General features: G+C 40.6%; 1 protein-coding gene across 2 annotated transcripts in view; it reads left to right on the top strand.

The window, feature by feature from the left end:
* Nucleotides 1-369: 369 nt before the first annotated feature.
* Nucleotides 370-20770, top strand: part of sestd1 (SEC14 and spectrin domains 1) — a 73149-nt gene continuing 52748 nt past the window's right edge. The window contains exons 1-5 of one of the 2 annotated variants that reach the window (XM_078404017.1): nucleotides 370-470; nucleotides 6191-6254; nucleotides 7784-7847; nucleotides 13690-13781; nucleotides 17857-17965. In XM_078404017.1, the coding sequence (XP_078260143.1) occupies nucleotides 13727-13781; nucleotides 17857-17965 (164 nt within the window). In that variant the 5' untranslated portion in view covers nucleotides 370-470; nucleotides 6191-6254; nucleotides 7784-7847; nucleotides 13690-13726. Of the gene's footprint in view, nucleotides 471-731; nucleotides 1055-6190; nucleotides 6255-7783; nucleotides 7848-13689; nucleotides 13782-17856; nucleotides 17966-20770 lie in introns of those variants that run through there. The other variant, XM_078404018.1, reaches the window with a different exon arrangement.

Here is a 20770-nt window from a genome sequence, read left to right as displayed (position 1 = left end):
AACCTTGCCCTCGCCTTCTCAAATAAGACAAGATTATTGGGGTAAAATAAGTACGATGAACGGTGATTATGCATGGTGTTGCATCCTTCAATTACAGGGTGTTTTCCCTGTTGGATCGAGACTTACTTTGTCCATTAATTGATCTCAATTACACGGCACTGCATGGGTGGGGGAACTTCTGCCTTGCGCGTGAAATATTAATTTTGTCGAAGTGGTTAATTTGCCTTGTGTTACAAACGCATCTGCGAGTGGTGGGCGGGGAAGGCATTGAGAGAGAGGGGAGACAAGGGGGAAAGAGAGATTTAATTGAAGCAACTTGCAGCGAGAGCGTTGCTGCTGCCCGCTAGTGTGGAGGGGAGGGAAGGGAGGGGAGGGGAGGGGAGGGTCCTGGCTTCTGTTGCAGGCGGCGGGACGGTAGGAGCATCGCTGGAGACTTTGTGGGAAGCTGCGGTGCAGCCAGCGCTTTGCAGGTGAGCCGGGGGCGGGCGGGGCGCGCGGTGCAGGCGGTGCAGCCGAGTCTCCCCGGGCAACAAAGGAGGGCGTCCGCGCGCCCGTCCGCCCGCCCGGGGCAACGCAACGGGCAGCAACAGCCGGCCCCTCTCCCCTTCTCCCCCTCCCCTTCTCTCCCCCTCTCCTCCCCCTCCCCTCTCCCCTTCTCCCCCTCCCCTCCCCCCGTAACCCGAATCACGATGCCCGCTGGGGCCCGGCAGCGCCGCTAATTTAACTCTCCCTCTTACAAATACGGGAGAAATGACGGCGGTTTGGCCGAAGCGGACGGCAGGGGGAGAAGGAGTAGGCCCCGACCCTTCAGTGGCGGCGCCCGCTCACCGCCGGGTCGCTGCGGTTAATTTTGTCAAATGTCTTCGACCGCGGCTTGAGATTTGTATTTGATTTTTGAGCGCAGTCCCGAGTTTGCAGACTTACACGGATTGAGAGAGAATAAGAGCCGCGATGCTGAGAGCCGGTCTGCAGCCCGGGTGCCCGACGCCCCCCTGCCCTGCCCCTGGCTCACTCCAGCCATTTGCAAAAGAAAGGACTGGACGAGTACTTCCCTGTGCGTTGGGAGACAATCTCAATTATAAATGCTATTGCTGAACTATCAAATTGCTGCCCCACTGCCCGGCCCGTTGATAGCAAGGATGTGATTGAGCTGGAGAGGGTGCAGACAAGATCCACGAGAATGTTGCCTGGACTGCAGGGTTTGAGTTATAAGGAGAGGCTGCACAGGCTTTCCCTGGAGTGGAGGAGACTGAGAGGGTGACCTTATGAAGATGTATAAAATAATAAAGTGGATTGGGAATCTGAAACTAGAGGGCTGCAGGGCTAAAACGAGGGGAAGGATTTAAAGGGGATCTTGGGGGCAAGTTTTTCACACAGAGGGCAGTGAGGACATCGAATGAGCTGCGGGAAGAGGCGTAGAGACAGTTACAGTTGCAATAAAAAAAAACATTTGGACAGTTACATGAATAGGAAAGCCTTCGAAGGATATGGGCCAAATACTGGCAAACAGGTTTAGCTCAGAAAGGCTGCTTGATCAGTATGGATGAGTAGGGCTGAAGGGCCTATGTCCATGTTCTGCAACTCTGTATCAATAAATTTCAACCTCGTGTGAAAATGCAAAGATAGAAAATGGTTTTGTTTTCATAAACCCGACTGTTTTTATTTGATCATTTGGATGTCTAAACCCATGACCATACTTTGGACCAAAGTGAAATCTGTGTATTTTAATTGATGTGGAAAGCAAGTGCCAACTCTCCACCTGTTTCTTAATCTGAATAGTTTTCCACACAGGCTGTTGTTATCCAATGTGTCTCAAATGTTCAACTGGGATGCTTGTGGAGTTCAACTCATTAAAACAATGAAAGGGCCAAGATAGAGTGGATGAATAGAGGATGTTTCCAGTAGTGGGAGAGTCCAGGACCACAGACAGAATAAAAGGATGAAATGTGCAGACAGGAACAACAGATGCTGGTTTAAACCGAAGATAGATACAAATAGCTGGAGTAACTCAGTGGGTCAGACAGCATCTCTAGAGAAAAGGAATTGAAAGACTAGGTGACCCTTCAGATTGAGAGTCAGGGGAAAGGGAAACGAGAGAGATAGACGGTGACATAGAGAGAGATATAGAACAAATGAATGCAAGATTTGCCAAAAAGAAACGATGATAAAGGAAACGGGCCATTGTTAGCTGACCCGCAACAGACGCTGGGACCACCCCCTCTCACACCCTTTGGGCATACCCAGAATATTGATTTCTCTAACTTCAATAAACCCGTGCATTCCCCCCCCCCCCCCCTCTCTATCCCTCCCTCACCCGTCATTGCACTAGTTTCACTGTTGTCCCGGTAAATTTCATTGTAATGCGTTTTCACCTAGCCCACAGCTAACGATTGCCTGATTCCTTTAACATAGTTACCTTTTTGCATATCTTTCATTAATTTGTTTGAAATCTATATCACTGTTTATATTTCTTGTTTCCCTATCCCATAAAGGGCCTGTCCCACTTAGGCGATTTTAAGGCGACTGCCGGCGACTAGGCTGTCGCCGAACGTTCGCCGGGGTGTTGTGGGCATGATCGTGAGGAGTCTTCCAAAGATCGTAGTGGATCTCGGTGCGTCGCCGAGAAATCAAACGGTTTGAAATCTCTCGGCGACAGCTAGCTTGTCGCCAGGCATCGTAGCTTATTGCGGTCACTGTCACATGCTGTCCCCAGGTTTGATAGGTTCTCTTAAGATACATTTAGAAGCACATAATATTAAAATACGTAAAGTCATTTCAAAATACCATAAAATACTTGTGTTTAACCAATTTATTTACTGTTGGTCAGGTAAGCATGGGAATTTTTGTGATGTTTTTGGCCTCAGCCATTACATTTAAAGTGGGCTCCAAACCCAGATATGCAACCCAGAAACCAGATATACATCTCCCTTACATTTTCAAAGAATGACCACACACCTTTCACAAAAATCCACTGAACCACTTTAACATTCTTTTTAATACAGCTATTAGTGAACTGGAAGTAAATCCAGTTTATTCCTTGTTACAGTGAAGCTTGGTTTTTAAGTAACCCATACAAGGTGTTATAGTTCAAAACTCTCAAGTACTTACACACTTGTTAGTGATTTCAGTGAAAACCAGGACGTCGGAGAAGCATTGACAGCTTGGGAATTTCGCGATGTTTCAGAAGACGCTGTAATCTCGACCTGACTCGGCATTGTCGTCGGGTAAAAGAAAAGTTTGGCAATCTGCTACGACTTTGACAGTCGCCGGTAGTTGCCAAAAAGATCACCTGTGAGACAGGCCCTTAACTCTCAATCTGAAGAAGGGTCTCATCCCGAAACATCACCTATTTTTTCCAGAGATGCTGTCTGACCTGTTGAGTAAATCCCACTTTATGTGTTTATGTTCAGAATAAAAGGACTTGCCTTTAGAATGGAGATGAGGAGGAATTTCTTTAGTTAAAGTGTGGTGAATCTGGAATTCATTGCTGCAGATGGCTGTGGGGGCCGTCATTTGGTATTTTTAAAGCGGAGATTGATAGGCTCTTCATTAGTAAGGGCGTCAAAGGTTATGAGAAGAAGGCAGGAGAATGGTGTTGAGAGGAAAGAGATCAGCCACTATCGATGGGTGGAGCAGGCTCGATGGACTGTGGCCTAATTCTGCTGTAATGTCTTATGAACTTATGAAATATATAAATGATGACAAATTTTTGTTTTAACCATTACAAAAGCGATCTGGGTTTTATGAATGATCCAGATTATTTGCTCAACAGCAAAATGTATTATTAGGCAATTAATGCGTCACCTTGATTGCACTCTTGCAACTGGACTTGCGAGAATTTCGGGTTTTGACTTAATCTGCATTTGAGCACATAATATAAACTAACACTAATATAGAAGAGTGGTGTGTTGTTGGGTGATCTTTTGCCTATTGAATTTAATTGAGGTCTGTTTTATCATGGAAATATACCTGGAAACAGAATAGGCCATTTAAATTTTTTGTCAGTTTGGCCATTCAACAAGTGTGTAGGAATCAACTGCAGATGCTGGTCTAAACCGAATATAGACACGGAGTAACTCAATAACACAGGCAGCATCTCTGGAGAAAAGGAATGGGTAACGTTTCGGGTCGAGACCCTTCTTCAGAGTAGTGTCAGGGGAAAGGGAAATGGGAGGTATAGAAGGTGGTGGAGAGATATAGAATAAATGAATGAAAGATATGCAAAAAAGTAACTATGATAAAGGAAACCGACCATTGTTAGCTGTTTGCTAGGTGAGAACGAAAAGCTGGTGCGACTTGGGTCTCCACCACAGGAGATCGACTGTAGTCTGAAGAAGAGTCTCGACCCGAAACATCACCCATTCCTTCTCTCCAGAGATGCTGCCAGTCCCGTTGAGTTAATTCAGATTTTTGTGGCCATTCAACAAGATTACTTGTGGTCTGTGACAAATCCTTGTATCTATCTTAGCTCCGATAATGGATTAGCCCAGAATGTCAACTTTGTCGGCATTGACAAATTGGGCTCAAGGGTCCGTTTCCATACTGTATAGCTGCAAGACTCAATAACTATTTATAACTCTATACTGGCATGGTGGCGCGGCGGTAGAGTTATCGATACATACACGATACACAATAGGTGCAGGAGGAGGCCATTCGGCCCTTCGAGCCAGCACCGCCATTCAATGTGATCATGGCTGATCATTCTCAATCAGTACCCCGTTCCTGCCTTCTCCCCACACCCCCTGACTCCGCTATCCTTAAGAGCTCTATCTAGCTCTCTCTTGAATGCATTCAGAGAATTGGCCTCCACTGCCTTCTGAGGCAGAGAATTCCACAGATTTACAACTCTCTAACTAAAAAGGTTTTTCCTCATCTCCGTTCTAAATGGCCGGCCCCTTATCCTTAAACTGTGGCCCCTGGTTCTGGACTCCCCCAACATTGGGAACATGTTTCCTGCCAACGTGTCCAACCCCTTAATAATCTTATATGTTTCGATAAGATCCCCTCTCATCCTTCTAAATTCCAGTGTATACAAGCCGAGTCGCTCGTCTTTCAACATACGACAGTCCCGCCATTCCGGGAATTAACCTAGTAAACCTACGCTGCATGCCCTCAATAGCGAATGCAGCGCCGGATACTCGGGTTCGATCCTGACTACGGGCGCCGTCTGTACGGAGTTTGTACGTTCTCCCCGTGACCTGCGTGGGTTTTCTCCGAGATTTTCGGTTTCCTCCCACACTCCAAAGACGTACAGGTATGTAGGTTAATTGGCTGGGCAAATGTAAAAAATAAAATTAAAAATTGTCCCTCGTGTGTGTAGGATAGTGTTAATGTGCGGGGATCGCTGGGCGGCGCGGACGCGGTGGGCCGAAGGGCCTGTTTCCACGCTGTATCTCTAAATCTAAAAAATAAATTTAAAAAACCTAATAAACTTAATAGCCTTATCAGCATTTGAACTTGCTTTTGAGCTTGTAGAGTTATTGTTGACTTTAGGACTGAACTGCAGATACTGGTTTAAACTGAAGATAGACACAAAAAACTGGAGTAACTCAGCGGGACAGGCAGCATCTCTGGAGAGAAGGAATGGGTGACGTTTCGGGTCGAGATCCTTCATTCCTTGTTGTCATCTCTTAAACATAAATTTCTGAAATATTATTTTCATCCTTTTAAAGAGAATTACTGAGGAATATCCAAGGCAGTAGTCTTTTCCATGTCAGTGCATTTATTCGTTTTATTTATAAAAATAGAAAACGGGTTAGACAACATCATATTGAAAGAAACTGAATTTGTATTTCAAGTCTGAAACCCTACAGAATAACTTGAAATGTTCAATCTCTTTCTCTTTAAACAGATGCCCCTGACCTCATGAGTGTTATTCAGATTTACAGCTTTTTACTAATTTTTGTTTAATAATATTATTAATTTGTTGACTCTAGTTCTGTTTAAAAGGAAGGTATAAATTGGCATATGTCTTAGCAAGGGTGCAGCAGAGGGATGCAGACATATAAATTCCTGATCTTGCTTTGAAGTTTGTTCATTTTTTAAGGGTGATTAGTTGACATACCTATAAGTCTATTTTACCAATAGTTCATTATTTTAACATACTACTTAATGTTGCAATTTCATAATGCAGTTTTGTAAATCCAATTTCAAATCTGCGCACTTAACTTTACATTCTTCTTTATCATAGGAACGTCTTGCATATTGATGCCATTTTGTAGGAAAGGTCACATAACTGGAACATAAAATTCTAGGTAAGGCTCACCAATGAGTTAAGAAAAGAATTTGGTTCAATTTTGAAATCAATGAAGTATTTATAATATTACTAGATGGGCGTGGACCTGTTAGGTGCAAACCTCTCCTGCAGGCCCGGCAACCTACCCCCAACTGATCCAAAACTCTCCTGCAGGCCTGGCATCCCCGCGTGCAAACCTCTCCTGCGGGCGCAGCAACCCCCGTTAGGTGCAAGCCTCTCCTGTGGGCCCGGCAACCCTCCCCAACTGACGATCCGTGGACCCGTTGCCGGTTGGGGAGTGTCCCCCGGGGCCGTGGGCAGGCGAGGGGGGCAGGATAGGGGAGAGAGAGCCACTCACGTTGGCCCCAGGCGTCCATCGCGTCGGACAGAGCGAGCCTTGGACCCGTTGGGTGGAAACCTCTCCTGCATCGGCAGCTTGGTGGTGAACGGCGGCAACGACCATCTTGTTTGACCCTCTGCTGCCGCGCTACACCACAGGAGGAAGGTCAGGCGAGGTGCACGCCGGATCGGGCGCCGGTCCTCCCGGCCGGGGGGGGGGGGGAGCGCATTTATTAAAGTTTATTAAGTTAATTGTTCTTAAAAAGTAACAATTTGATTTATTGAGACCGTGGGGGAATGATGAGTAGGATGGGCCTAAAATCATTGTGCTGTTGTGTACCATTTTGGCTGTATTTCGAGAACACCTATATCCACAAACAAGATGAGAGTTCTAGAGATAGATAGACAGACAGGCAGACAGATTTCATCAATTCGCTTGTAATGGGTCATTGGCTTGATTAATTCAGAATCGAATGTAAAGCAGCCACTATTGTTTCTTATTCTTTACCATTGAGCATACATTTACTTTTAAATTAGAACTCTTTTGGTAGCAAGTGAATATTGAATTTACTTCCCGTTTAGTTGATGAGTTGGATGATTTTAATGTAAGTGATTAAAATCAGTTAGGGGCCCCGGATGTTCTCATTCTTGTACTTTTGTGTTCCCCCAAGAATGTCTTTGCACAAATGGAAGGGCCCAGAAATCTATGTTTGAAAGACACATTGTAGTGCGGGCATGCATGCTAGCTGTCCTGTTTTAACACGCTCTACATAGATTACATATCAATTTGATAGATGATAAATTAGCAATTTTCTGATAGTCTACTGTGAGGTTGACAGTGCTGCTTACTTAAGATGCAAATGGTGTGGAATTAGTGCCTTGTTTGGCCACAAGCTGAGCTTTTTGCTCCCTATCTTAATCTGTGTACGTTCTCTGATTTAGCTGCTGCTTCTACCTTCCTACTGCTTATTCCAGCTTTGTTTTATTTTCATGCTTTCTCACTTGAATCCGGTGTTCCAAATCAAATGTTCCTCTGTTAGTGTACTAATGGGTTTTCCAATCACCCATTACTCTATTGCTTGACATCATGATTTCGCAATACTTTGCTAAAATCATTGTTCTTTTTGCAAACCTTGCCAATGTTTCAATTTTCAAACTCTTAATACTGGTTTACCTTTCTTATTTTTGACACCTTTCTTATTTTTGTAGAACATGGACTTTTGATGAATTTTGAGATCTGTGAATTATGTATCTGATGACAGAAGTTCTTCAAGTAAGTGATAACATTTATTTCAATGTACAACATCATGTCACAAAGAAATTAGACTAATTGAAGTGAAAGTTTAATCCATTTGGTCCCCATGCGCCTACTCTACTATTCGGTGAGGTCATGAATGATAATTGACTTCTTTAGTTTGGGTGGGTGATGCTTTTAACACATTTGAATTTATTGTCTTTATTTTACTAATTTTTTTTTTGGTAAATGTAACTTAATTGCGCACTTTGCCCTTCACCCAAAATAATTGTGTGTATTACTGAATCAAGTTGTCTATCTTGCCAGCAGTGACTCTTAAATGACTGAATGTCTCATGCAGCTTTCATTTCATCATCAAGAAGAGAGAAGCAAAAACAATCTTGGTAGAACCTTCAATTATTAACATCTAAAGGACCGCTCTAGACTCTCTGCAAGCAGAGATTTACAGATTGAGTAACTGAGGCAATCTCATCATCCATGATATTGTGTTTGTACAGTTGATGGTGTTTCTGGGAGTCATCCATTTAACATTTTGAATAAGCTAATTACAATACTTTTTTGTTTGCAACTAAGACAGTGGTTTTAGAGCTTATTAATAAGAAGATTACAAGGGAATTTGTTCCTTTTGCAATGTGTTTCTATGATCCAGATGGTACTTTTAGTTGGTGCTTCTGTAGGAACCAGTCTTTCCCCACCGCCAATCCCTCATTGAGGATGCAGCTTGCTGTTCAGTTTGCCTCTGACTTCTGTGTCAGCATTAGAAGTGCAGAAGTCAAAGATGAGCTGGTGGTCATGTGTTGGCTTATCTGAATCTTTTGCTCCTGTGTTGGACATGCCACCTCCAATGCTTCTCACGTGCATCTTGTGCTTCAACTAATCAAAGGTTCCAATATTTTAATAATTAAGATGGACACAGTGCTGGGGTAACTCAGAAGGTTAGATAGCATCTGTGAAGAAAAGGAATTGGTGACGTTTTGGGTCGGAAACCTTCTTCAGACTGCTTTAATAATGAATACCTTTTCATAATTTAATATTTGTAGGATTGTCGTATTAGAGTTTTTAAAATAAAATGATTATCAATGTAAACTGGAGGTGGGCCCTCAGGATTTGAGAGCTAATGGTTAAACATGACCAGAGATCGATTTGCTGGACAACTCTTTCCTTTGGAGGGTGAAGTTCGTGGACTCTTTATATCCATAATCAAGATAATACAGTTGGCAGTCTCTTAAGTTCCAAGGCCGTGGTGTGCATTGAATCTTGTCTGATCTGGTTTGATAGCCATTGATTATATTTTGCAGTTTGGGAGTAAACAATCACAATTATGATGGCACAATCTTAATTTTAACAATGCAACATATTATTGCCTAATTAAATAATTAAGAATGCATACAGTTCTCTAAGTCGGTCTTTTCCATAAGTTAATGCAACTAGTGGCCATTTCTTCCTGCAGTCTACCTCTTTTAACATGGGATTCTGTTTTAAGAGGTACCCAGCAGGTGGCAGGCACTAGGATCACTGTCTCCTCTATGCAGTGACAGTGATATATAAATTGATCTCCAAAACAAATTGCTTGCTTCTTTATTCACTTTCGGGATGTGGACTCTACTGCTGCAGCATGGGGTGCCTATCCAACGTCGTGAACAGTTGCTATTCCTTTAGTTACTTGTATTTCTGCTGGATAGTAGTTTAAATTATTTAGTCTGTTTATTTGGTTATTGCTTGGGATTGAGAGCGATTTGCTTCTTTGGTTTTGTGCGTTGACTGGGTAGGTGGATTATGAGATGGTAAGACTTTGCACTCCTGATGGGAGAGCTGGAAGTTCTCAGCACTGCTTCACTTTGAGTGGTCATTGGACAGCAGAATCTCGCATATTTGCTATATTTCCTACAAACTCTGAGTGCATCTTTGAATTGTTTTCATCTGTCCCATGACAACTTGGAATAGAATATTTGAGTTTGGTGTCAGGCATGCAGTTGATGTGGCATGCCCAAGATTGTTGACCACTCAAAGTGAAGCAGTGCTGAGAACACTAGGTTAATTCCCGGAATGGCGGGACTGTCGTATGTTGAAAGGCTGGAGCGATTGGGCTTGTATACACTGGAATTTAGAAGGATGAGGGGGGATCTTATTGAAACATATAAGATAATTAGGGGATTGGACACATTAGAGGCAGGAAACATGTTCCCAATGTTGGGGGAGTCCAGAACAAGGGGCCACAGTTTAAGAATAAGGGGTAGGCCATTTAGAACGGAGATGAGGAAGAACTTTTTCAGTCAGAGAGTGGTGAAGGTGTGGAATTCTCTGCCTCAGAAGGCAGTGGAGGCTAGTTCGTTGGATGCTTTCAAGAGAGAGCTGGATAGAGCTCTTAAGGATAGCGGAGTGAGGGGGTATGGGGAGAAGGCAGGAACGGGGTACTGATTGAGAGTGATCAGCCATGATCGCATTGAATGGCGGTGCTGGCTCGAAGGGCTGAATGGCCTACTCCTGCATCTATTGTCTATTGTCTATTGAGTGTAACTAGATCATAGTGATGTTGGCCTCCGAGAGGACAATGATGTGGGTTTTCTTATCCTCTTACTGAATTTGCAGGACTTTGCAGATATAGTGTTGGTGATGCCTTTGTGTGCCATGAGTTGCTGAGTGTAGCAATTCAACCCATGGATTTTCTGCCAGGTTTGATGTCTTGATTTTCACAAACCTGTTTTCTCAATCAATGAAAGGTTGTATTACACATCGTAAGCAATAGTGAATTTCTTCATCAATTAATGCATTTGTTAAGTAGTGGTTTCTGAGATACAGGAAGCGGTCCACATTTTTCCGTTGTCTTTCCTTGAACCTTTTTTGTTTGAGGCAATGTGGTGCAGTGGGAGCAGATAGTGGAGACCTCCTGTTTTTCAGATGTGTGTAAGGCCCATCCTCTCAAGCTTCAATGAATGAGTCATTGATGACTTAGAGCCTCAGTCTGAAGAAGGGTCTCGACCTGAAACGTCACCCATTCCTTCTCTCCCGAGATGCTGCCCGACCTGCTGAGTTACTCCAGCACTTTGTGAATAAATACCTTCGATTTGTACCAGCATCTGCAGTTATTTTCTTATATTATATGACTTGGAGCTTAGTCTTCGAGCAAATATAAGAATTGTCTCCTTGCAGCTCGGGTATTGGTGTTAAGGTGATCTCTGTTCTGGTTTGGTTCCGATGAACATTGTTGAAAATGAATTGTCCTGCAGGATGTTTGTTTGAGGTAAGGTGCAGCATTGTGGGGAGGATTATTAAAGAAAGTGTTGCAGCAATGTTTCAGTCCTGTTTGCCACTGATCTTCACTAAAATCAGCCCAAATTTTAGACCACTTTGATTTGTATCATGATCTGCATGCCGCCATGAAATGTCATAATGGGGCAGTGAAATCCTGTGGGTGACTGAATTTAAGGAGGGTGTCGCACAATTCCTCCTAATCAAAAAGTGTCGGTTTGAAAAAAAAGGTGCATCTTGTGACTGGCATTGTTCCCTGCATTGTATCTTGGAGTTGTTATGTTATGAAAATTGTGTCCATTCTGCATGTAAATTGATTAAATCAATGTGATTTAGGGAACAGCTCTTTGGCCATTGGGGGAATGATCCTGGCAATGGTCCTTTTGGCAGATAACAAAGAACTACTAGTTAAAGTCAGATTTGTCTACTTTCTTTAAAATTATTGCATCTCTGGTATGGTCTCGACCCGAAACGTCACCCATTCCTTCTCTCCAGAGATGCTGCCTGACACGCTGAGTTACTCCAGCATTTTGTGATATCCTGGTATATTCTTTTTCCAGATGTGGATGATCAAATTGCAAATTCCTTTGCATTTAGGCCTTGTTAGGATTAACTGCCAACAACCACAACCTTCATTTATTTTCTGCAATTTATGAACCTTGCCATGTCTTCAGATTTACTCAGACTCCTTGATGGCACATTTGATCAAAAGACAGCTTTGACACACTGGGTAATCCCTCTGGCATTTCAGGTGTAAGGCATAGCATTAATCCTAGCATAAACTAAATTGAACACCTGAGAGTTTTTTGTGTAAGTGCTGCATGATAATATCTTTCACCACTTTGCTGATGATTGAAGGTGAATTGATAGAATTGTAATTGACTGCTCTTTGTCTGCTTTTTGTGTCGAGAGCAAAGCCTTTTTTCTGGGCATTTTCTACATGTGTAGACATCAGTGTAGGGCTCTGCCATTGTTGAGGGTGTGGGCACTTATGAAACCTATTCTACTCTGTTGATACTTTGCGGAACATTGATCAAATCTGTTGTTGTGTAGTTGCTTACCACTATCTGCAGCGGTCCAATGCTGAATCTTAAAATGAAATATATATGTTAGATTGGGTAAGGTGGCCCATCTTCCTCCTTAATGGAAATTGGTGAATCAATTGGATATTTATGATTGGGTTTGTTTTGTTGTCCCCAATAATGATATTTGCTAATCATTGAATTCAAGATAAATTTCCTCCTTTGAATCTAAATTGCTAACAACTTTAGCACAGGTCCCCTTGTGCTGATAACCTGATCACTAACCCACCGCTTCAACATAGTTTATGGGAAATGTGGCGCATTTGCAACTTTACCACTTTGGTTGCAAAACCCCACTTATGCCCATGGACAACATTGTTTTAAAATCACTTTTAAAGTAATTTTTTTTTAAGTGCATTTGATGAAAACGAGAACATGACGTCGATTGACGTTTATCCTTTTTCATGAGTGATTCATCTGAAATCCCTTTTGAATCAGTTAAGCATTACACATCTCTAACAATTCCATTATTGGTCTGAGCTTTGCAGAATTTTTAGTTTACATTTTTACATTTTTATTCTTTGTTTTCGGTTTGTAGATATGTAATGGAAAGCTATTGTTTTTTTGTACCCATAAGTTCGATCAACAACCAAGCTAAATTATGACCGGAAAAGTCAGTAGTTGGAAGATTTTGAAAAGTGCTCGACACATCATTTCAATGGTTTCTGAGGGAATCAACCTCCACTCTCATTGAGCTTGTCCAGTTTCCTAAACCGTTGTTTCATCGATTTGGGTTCAGGAATTGAGATTTGGGTTCATTAATTGAGCACGTTGCAATGTATTGGACACACATAGTCGGGAATATCAAAGTAAAGCTATGTAGTGTGAAGGAGCAGCAGTTCCTGGGAGGCCCCTTAGTTGGAAACATAAATACGGTCATTCGTCCAAGATTTGATTTTGTTGAATTAGAGTGCAAAGTGGAAAACACCTGCCACAGATGTTCGCTTCCAACTGGCAGATTCATTATTAAATTTGATATGGCCTATTGTAAAATTATGTTCAGAAAAATGTGTTAATATGATTGTACTTTACTGAGAATTGTACTGCGTGTCGTATTGTGCTGAAGCTGTTCCTAGTACTTCATTTCTGGTGACCTTTAAGTGATGTACCCAATGTGCAGACAGTGAAATGGCATGGAGGCATCAGGAGTGATGTCATTTCAGCCTCTTCATTTCTTTACATGTATCCAAGATGAAAATTTACCTTCGTATTAAGCTGAGCATGTTTTACTCAAGGTTAGAGCTGATGCCTGTAAATTAGCAAAGTTAATATCACTAAATTAGTGATTGGTACACGACTGTCAAGTGAATTGTTTTTAATTGTCATATGTACTGAAAATGGAACAATGAAGCTCTTACTTGATGCAGCATAACAGGTCTGTTTTCACAATACTCATAGATAACATAATAAACTAAACATCTTAAATACATTTAAAAACCAATCTGTGCAAAGAAATCTGCTTAAACATGCATATCAGGTAGAAATAATATCTTCAAATGATGCTGATTCCGTGATTGTTTATGTTACAGAATTGTAGACACATTTGACCAATCTCTTTCTGCAAAAATGGAAGCCACAAGTATGTTGCCAATACTGAAGAAAAAGCTTGCCTTTTTGTCAGGTATAGTATTTTATGTTATTTTGGTTGCACATACCAAGTCATTTTTAAGAAAGTTTCCTCAGTGTTCCCAATTATTTATGGTGCTCTGTGTAGTTAATATTCTGTTGTGTATCAAATTGCTTACTGATTTGCCTTTGTACTTTGAATTGTATTAATATAAGGACTGCAGCTGGGTTAGAAAGTGAAGAAATTGTTGAAATGTGCATCAATGGGGTTTTCAATTTCAGTTGTTTCATTTTGTGCATTGTTTGAGTAGATATCAGATATTTGTTTTCAGGCAATATACTTTGTACATCAAAATGTTTTTTTTTTAATTGTCCCTAGTGGGTGTAGGATAGTGTTAATGTGCAGGGATCACTGGGCGGCGCGGACTTGGTGGGCCGAAAAGGCCTGTTTCCGCGCTGTATATTTATGATATGATATGATATGATATGATTTTGGTTAGAGATTTACTGTTGTCGTTGTTTTCCAGTCTAACATTTAAAAATAACGCTAGTTTTTTTGAGTGGAAAAATATATTGTGTTAATCTTCCTTTCTGCCAAGACTTTTGGCAGAGAATTCAATTTGCTGCAAAATGGACAGTAGAACTAGTATGAGGCAATAATTAATATTTATAATTAAATTCCAGTTTTTGGAATTTAATTATAAATTGTAATCTTAATATTAACATTTTGAGACTCATTGCAGATAATTAACACTTTCAAAACCACCACTGAGATAAGCATTAGGACTGAGGATTTCACCTTCATTGAAGAAGTTAGTGAGGGCAGTCATTGTTCGTTTGCATTGTATTTGAGCACCTTGTATTTGCAAGGTACATACCTTGGCTGCATCTATAGACACAAAATGCTGAAGTAACTCAGCAGGACAGACAGCATCTCTGGGAAGAAGGAATGGGTGACGTTTCGGGTCGAGATCCTTCAGAACGCTTTCCAAGCCCCCACTCTCTAATCTTTACTATTTCTCAGACGCCACTTGCATCAATGTATGTTTAATTGAAGGAACCGTGCAGCTGGAAACTGAACTTTTAAGTGAAGCTGTCAGATATACCCTATGTTGTAAGAGGATCTGCAGGTGACAATTACCAGAAGCAATGCTCTGTTGATGGACATCCAGGTCGTCGTTGGGTTGGGGATTATTCTTGTCTTCTGCCACTTGCAAATCTAAAGCAAACCAAACAATTGTGCACCAATGTTTTACAGAAATTCTCTTGAATGGCAATTTAATATTTTTCCTGACATTATCATGTGGGCCCTGCTACTTAGCTATTCGTTAAGATTCTCCAGGGACCAAAATCCTAAATGGCAAGCTTGCATCCATTCAGCATTTACTTAATTGCTGCTAAATTTAAAATAAATAAACAAAATCATCCATGCAAACTGAAGGAGGAACTCGGTGGGTCAGGCACCTTCTGTGGAGGCAGAAGGATAGTTGGTGTTTCCGTTCAAGACCAGCATCAGGATTCTCTCTTAATCAAAATGAACCATTCTACAGAGATAATTAAAAGATACCTCAACCATCCTATGGTTGCTTATCTTGGCTGTGCAGGCCTTTTAATTTTATTTGTATTGTGAGAAGTTTGAACATTAGTAATGGTCTGGACAGTAAAAGTAAAAACACAATGATTTTGGTAATAATTTGTTAAATACCTCTTCCCAACTCAGAAACATTATTTTCAGAAATCTAATTAGTAATAGAAGTGGATCTGAGGTTTTAATTAATTGGTTAATGGCAAAACTAGAAAGTAAATTGAAATTTGCAGAGTGTTGTTTGAATCTATAAAGATTGCAAAGAGAAAAGGACAAGTTGTGACATTTCGGGCATGCAATTTTTTGTGTATTGCTGGTAATAACTAATGTAATTTGTCAATAATGCTTGATTTAGATTTCAAATTTTTACTTGAATTATTTCGGAAAAATTCAGCAGTTATTTCATGTTTCAAGAAAATAGAATGGTGCAGAATATTTGGACAACAAAAGGTGACACACGATGTAACACCTCCATTTATATTGATTTGTGCAGGCAATATTAAATTTGCACCAGTAAATTTAATTCTTATTAATAGAAAATCAGATAAAAATAGCCATCCAACTAATATTTTGCAGTAAATTTGAATAATTACAAATAGATGCATTGCTTCTTACAGTAGGCAATCTGATAAGCGATAAATGAAACAATCTTAATTCTTTTCCTTCAGAAATACAGTAAATCTGCAAGCTGTGCAAATACATTTCTTGAATATGAATATTTTCAGATTACATCTTGTTGGCGGTTATTTGATCTAAAAGACTATTGTTGGCATCAAGTCTACCAGTAAAATGTAATCAGTTTCTGCTTAAAACTAGATTCCCAAAGGCACCATATGCCATTTCTTTGTAAATTACCTGCATGCAAAAGATATATCTGAGGAGAATTTCAAATTTCCATGTATTATCCTGTGCTGCCTAATTTTTGTAATGCTTTTTAAATTCCTTTATTCCTTTATTAACTTTGTTTCAATAATAAAATAATTATACACGTTGCTTAATTTTTTTTTACAGAAGAACATGTCTCCCTCCTGGTTCCACCCAACTAATACCCATCAGATCCCCCTCTGATTCCGTCTGCCCTTTATTTCTCTTATTTGCCATTATCACCTTCATTACTTATCAGTTTCTAGCATTGGTAGTCATTGTATTCCTACTTTTCACCCCTCCCTTGGATCCATCTACCTTTTTTCTCCTGATGCATCTGCCTTTCACACACCTGCCTCTGACTCCCAAATCCACCTGCCTCCCCTCTTTAAGTAGGCCTTCTCTCTCTGCTCCCGGTCATGATGCAAGATTTTGATTAATAATGTCAACTGTTCCTTTTTCCCCCCCTTCCTCCCCACCGATGCTGCTTGTGCTTATGAGTTCCCCCAGCCGCTTGCTTTTTGCTCCAGATTCCAGCATCTGTAATCTCTTGAGTTTCCTGTTATCAATGAAGTTATAAAACTGAGACTTTTATATCTTTGTGTAAAATGTTGCTTTATTTTGCAAGATGGGAATTGCTTCAATCGTGGTTTCTGAAGTGGATCTCTGATTTACTAACATACAAAATCGATAGCAGGTACTGCTGTGACACATATTCATTTCCTGCTATCAGATTCAAACAATGTTACCGTACAGTCAGAATTTTAGTTATAGAGGCATTCAGGAAACATGCCCTTCGGTCCAACTTGGCCATGCTGACCACGATGCCCCATCAACGCAGGTCCCGTCTGCCCGCGTTTGGTACATATACCTCAATACCTTTCCTATCCATGTAGCTGGCTAAATGTCTTTTAATTTTATTGGACCTCAAAGTGAAGGCATCCTCTTGGGAAATAATTTGACAAGTTTTGTTACATTAATAAAATAGCAGGTCACTTATTCTCTTGCAGGTAAACATCTCAAAATCTACCTCCACTCCTCCACCCTCTTTTTTAATGTCATTGTCATCCCTGAAGTAACATCTTTTTTTAAGAACGTTCTCTTTATTCTCACTCAAAGTTTGCACTGAATAAGTTTAATCTTCTAAAATCCATCATCCTTCTATCCGAACAAAGAAGCAGTGATCAAAAATGCGATCAAAATAGATATTTTTTAACCTAGGCACAAAAGGAATCAAAAAGCTCAGTTGTGAAGAAAGAAATTTCAGATCTTAGGTTCACCTATATGTCCATCACTGGTGGAGTAAAGGGACTGGTAAAGAGACTCGAGTTGAAGAAATGGAAAGATCGTGAGGAATCTAAATTTTTTTTTTTAATCACCGTGATAATGGGTGTAATGGTTGCAAAGGGATTGAACATGTAAGATAAGGGTTGTAACATCAACACAGTACAGGTCAGAACTAATCTAAATTGATGAGCATGGTGGATGATGAACGAACATCCAAAATCTGCAGATGCTGGGAATCTGAAATAGAACCAGAAAATATTGGAAATACTCTGGGTCAGGTTGCATCTGTGGGAAGAGAAGCTGTTGTTTGTTAGGTGATAAAGTTGGATGTGATTAGATGTTGGGTTGATTGACTTTATCAAAGCCAATGCACTAACAAAAATGGTCTTTTTAGGAGGCAAAGACAGAAGAAGTGGCCTTATCCTGACAATTCCACTGTGTTCGGAGCAAACAAATATGGAGGAGCTGAGTGTCACTCTGGATTACTTGCTCAGCATTCCGAGGTGACTCTTATACTCTACTTTGAAGATCTAATTATGTTTGTCATAACCTGCAGGCCTTGAACAAACAATTTGATAATTAGCATTGCTTTGTAATGTGCTTCCATGTTCACTATATGGAGATTATTTAATCAGATATATTGTAAAAGTGCATCCTCAACTATCTGAAAATATTTTTTCCTTTAAGATGAATCTCTTTTTCAGTAAATTGATAGTTATAGGATGACAATTTTAAAGTAGGTTGTGAGGCATGCTTGTGAGAAATAGTGTCCTTGGTTTCATCTAGTAATGATGTTTGGGAAGGTGACTGTTTATCAATCATTGCCCAATTTAGTTTGTTTCTGCATTTTTTGAAATTTAAAACTAACCTTAAGGTAGATTTCTAAAATCTCCTTCTTTCAAATAAGATTGCTGCAAAATTGAGCTTGAAATCCAGGGTAGAACTTATTGTGCATTTGCACCCAGGGACTTAAGTTCAATAATTGAAATAAACACATGGCATTAGTTTTAAGATGTAAAAAATAACACTTGCAATATGTGCAGTTTTTCCCATGCCCTTGTTTTATGTTTAACACTCAGCATTGATTTCTGTCTCAATAGATTTTGCTTCATTGTAGTAGTGTGGATAAATGTATACGTTTATGTCCTGCACACAGGTCAAAAAAGATGCGGGTGAGACAGATTAAATGGGCTTGTAATCGTTTGATTGTGTTGGGCAACAATTTACAATCATGCTTGGTGATTTCATTGCAAGGTCACAGTTCAACAAGGTCCTCTGACTTATGGTATTGCGATGAAAGAGAAACTTGTACGCTTGGCTGAAATCATCATATTTATTGTGGTACTTTGTCACATCTGTGGGAATTACAATCGTGGTTGGAAAGCCCTTTCTACACACATCTGACAGTTATAACAGCAGAACAGCAATGACTGAGAAAGTTTGAGATTGTTGAAAGAATGACTGCTTTTCATGAGCTTAATGATCATAATTTTTTTTTAAACTTTGGTGTTTCCTTGAAATTTTGCAAAGAAAGGATGAATAATTATGTTAAACTATTGAATGTAGCAGTTAAATTGCGTTTTTCAGTTCCGGAGGTCAAAGCATTAATTAGGTCATTGACAGATTTACATTATTTGTTTCAAGTCTGCTAAATGGTTAATGGTTGAGCTTTTCTTTTTAATATAAAAGTTATGCAAAATTCTTCATTCCATATATTTAACTTGTAGAATAATATTCTGCTTTTAGATGTTTCCAGTATTGTAAGCAGCAAGTGACCAGGATGTACTGGTTTGGAAATTTCCTATTGTATTTGCAGGATTTTAGTGCTACCTTTTAGGATTTGTTAGATATATGAATCGAGGATCCAGTTGCAGAAGGTGTTGTTCACTCCTTGGTCCAGAAGGTTGGAGTTAAGTTTGGTTGGGATTACAGTGTTGAAAGAAGTCTAATGATTCAAGCAGGTTACGAGGATTCGGATCAATGATGGACAGGGAGTGTTGCAGGGTTACAAAGAAAGAAGTTTATTAAAGTATAGTGAAATACAGTAAACTGATTTGTGAAGTATTAAATAAGTCACAAGTCACAACCTTTTGCCCATCGGGGACTCTGACTTGCGATGACAGGTCTGGAAAACCTGTAGGTCCTGACTATTTCAGATCCCAGTCTGAGGAAAAGTCCAGTGAGCTTCAGCATGCATTTATATACTCAAACCTGCGCTATTCCCCTAATCTACAAACAACGGTGAAATATGTTTTAAAAACTAGGTATCTTCCTTAATGATGGGAAAATGGGTTATTTATTATATCAGGAGCAGAGCTACTCTTGAGTGTCTCTGGGAAGAAAATAATTGTTTTATCTTACCATTGTATGTTCTTGAGTCTGCTTGGTCTGGGACCTCATGATTTGTCAGTTCTCGTAAGTGAGCCCAATTATTTTCGAAAAGACATAATTATTTTTATAAGCGAGCCTGCATGTTAGATTACTGGAACTGTTGTACACTGTAGGTACACCTTGAATTACAGGTGGACCTATAGTCAATAAATAGAAATCTGACGTAGGTGACCATGTTATCTAGATGCTCCAGCAATGAGTGTTGAGCCAGGAAATGGCAAATGTTACATAGAAACATAGAAAATAGGGGAAGGCCATTCAGCCTTCAGATGGTGGATGTCAGAGCCACTGTAGGGCAGTCATTAAAGCATGCAACCTTTTCTTTGGTATCAGGGTGATAATGGTCTTAAAGCAGGTGGGAGCCTCAGCATGGATTTGGACAAAGTTAAGCATATCTATGCGAACTATGCCAGCTGGTCCCACAGGAGTTTAGGGCACGGTATGGGATTCCATCCAGGCTCGTTAGACTTTAGAGATGCAGCTCGGAAACGGGCCATTCGGCCCACTGACCGGCGATCACCCTGTACAATAACACTATCCCATACATTGGGGACTATTTACCATTTTACCAGAACCAATTAACCTACAAATCTGTATGCCTTTGAGGAAACCGGAACACCTGGAGAAAACCCACGGGGGGAACGTACAAACTCCTTACAGATAGCACCTGTAATCAGGATCGACCCTGGGGTCTCTGGCACTGAAAGGCAGCAACTCTACAGCTGTGACACTGTGCCACCCCTAGTTGCTTTCCATGGATTCACTTCGGAAGCCTGATCTGACCTCTGACAGTGACCGTGTGTACAGGCACATCCGAGACTGATCTTCTGTTCAAAGCGAGCATTGAGTGCATTAAGCACACGTGGGAGGAACCTGTTGTCATCATTCCACCAATGATTGAATTTCTGTTCAAAGGG

This window comes from Rhinoraja longicauda, chromosome 8 (assembly GCF_053455715.1).
Source record: "Rhinoraja longicauda isolate Sanriku21f chromosome 8, sRhiLon1.1, whole genome shotgun sequence".
NCBI lineage: Eukaryota > Metazoa > Chordata > Chondrichthyes > Rajiformes > Arhynchobatidae > Rhinoraja > Rhinoraja longicauda.
This window is presented reverse-complemented; position numbering and strand designations above follow the sequence as displayed.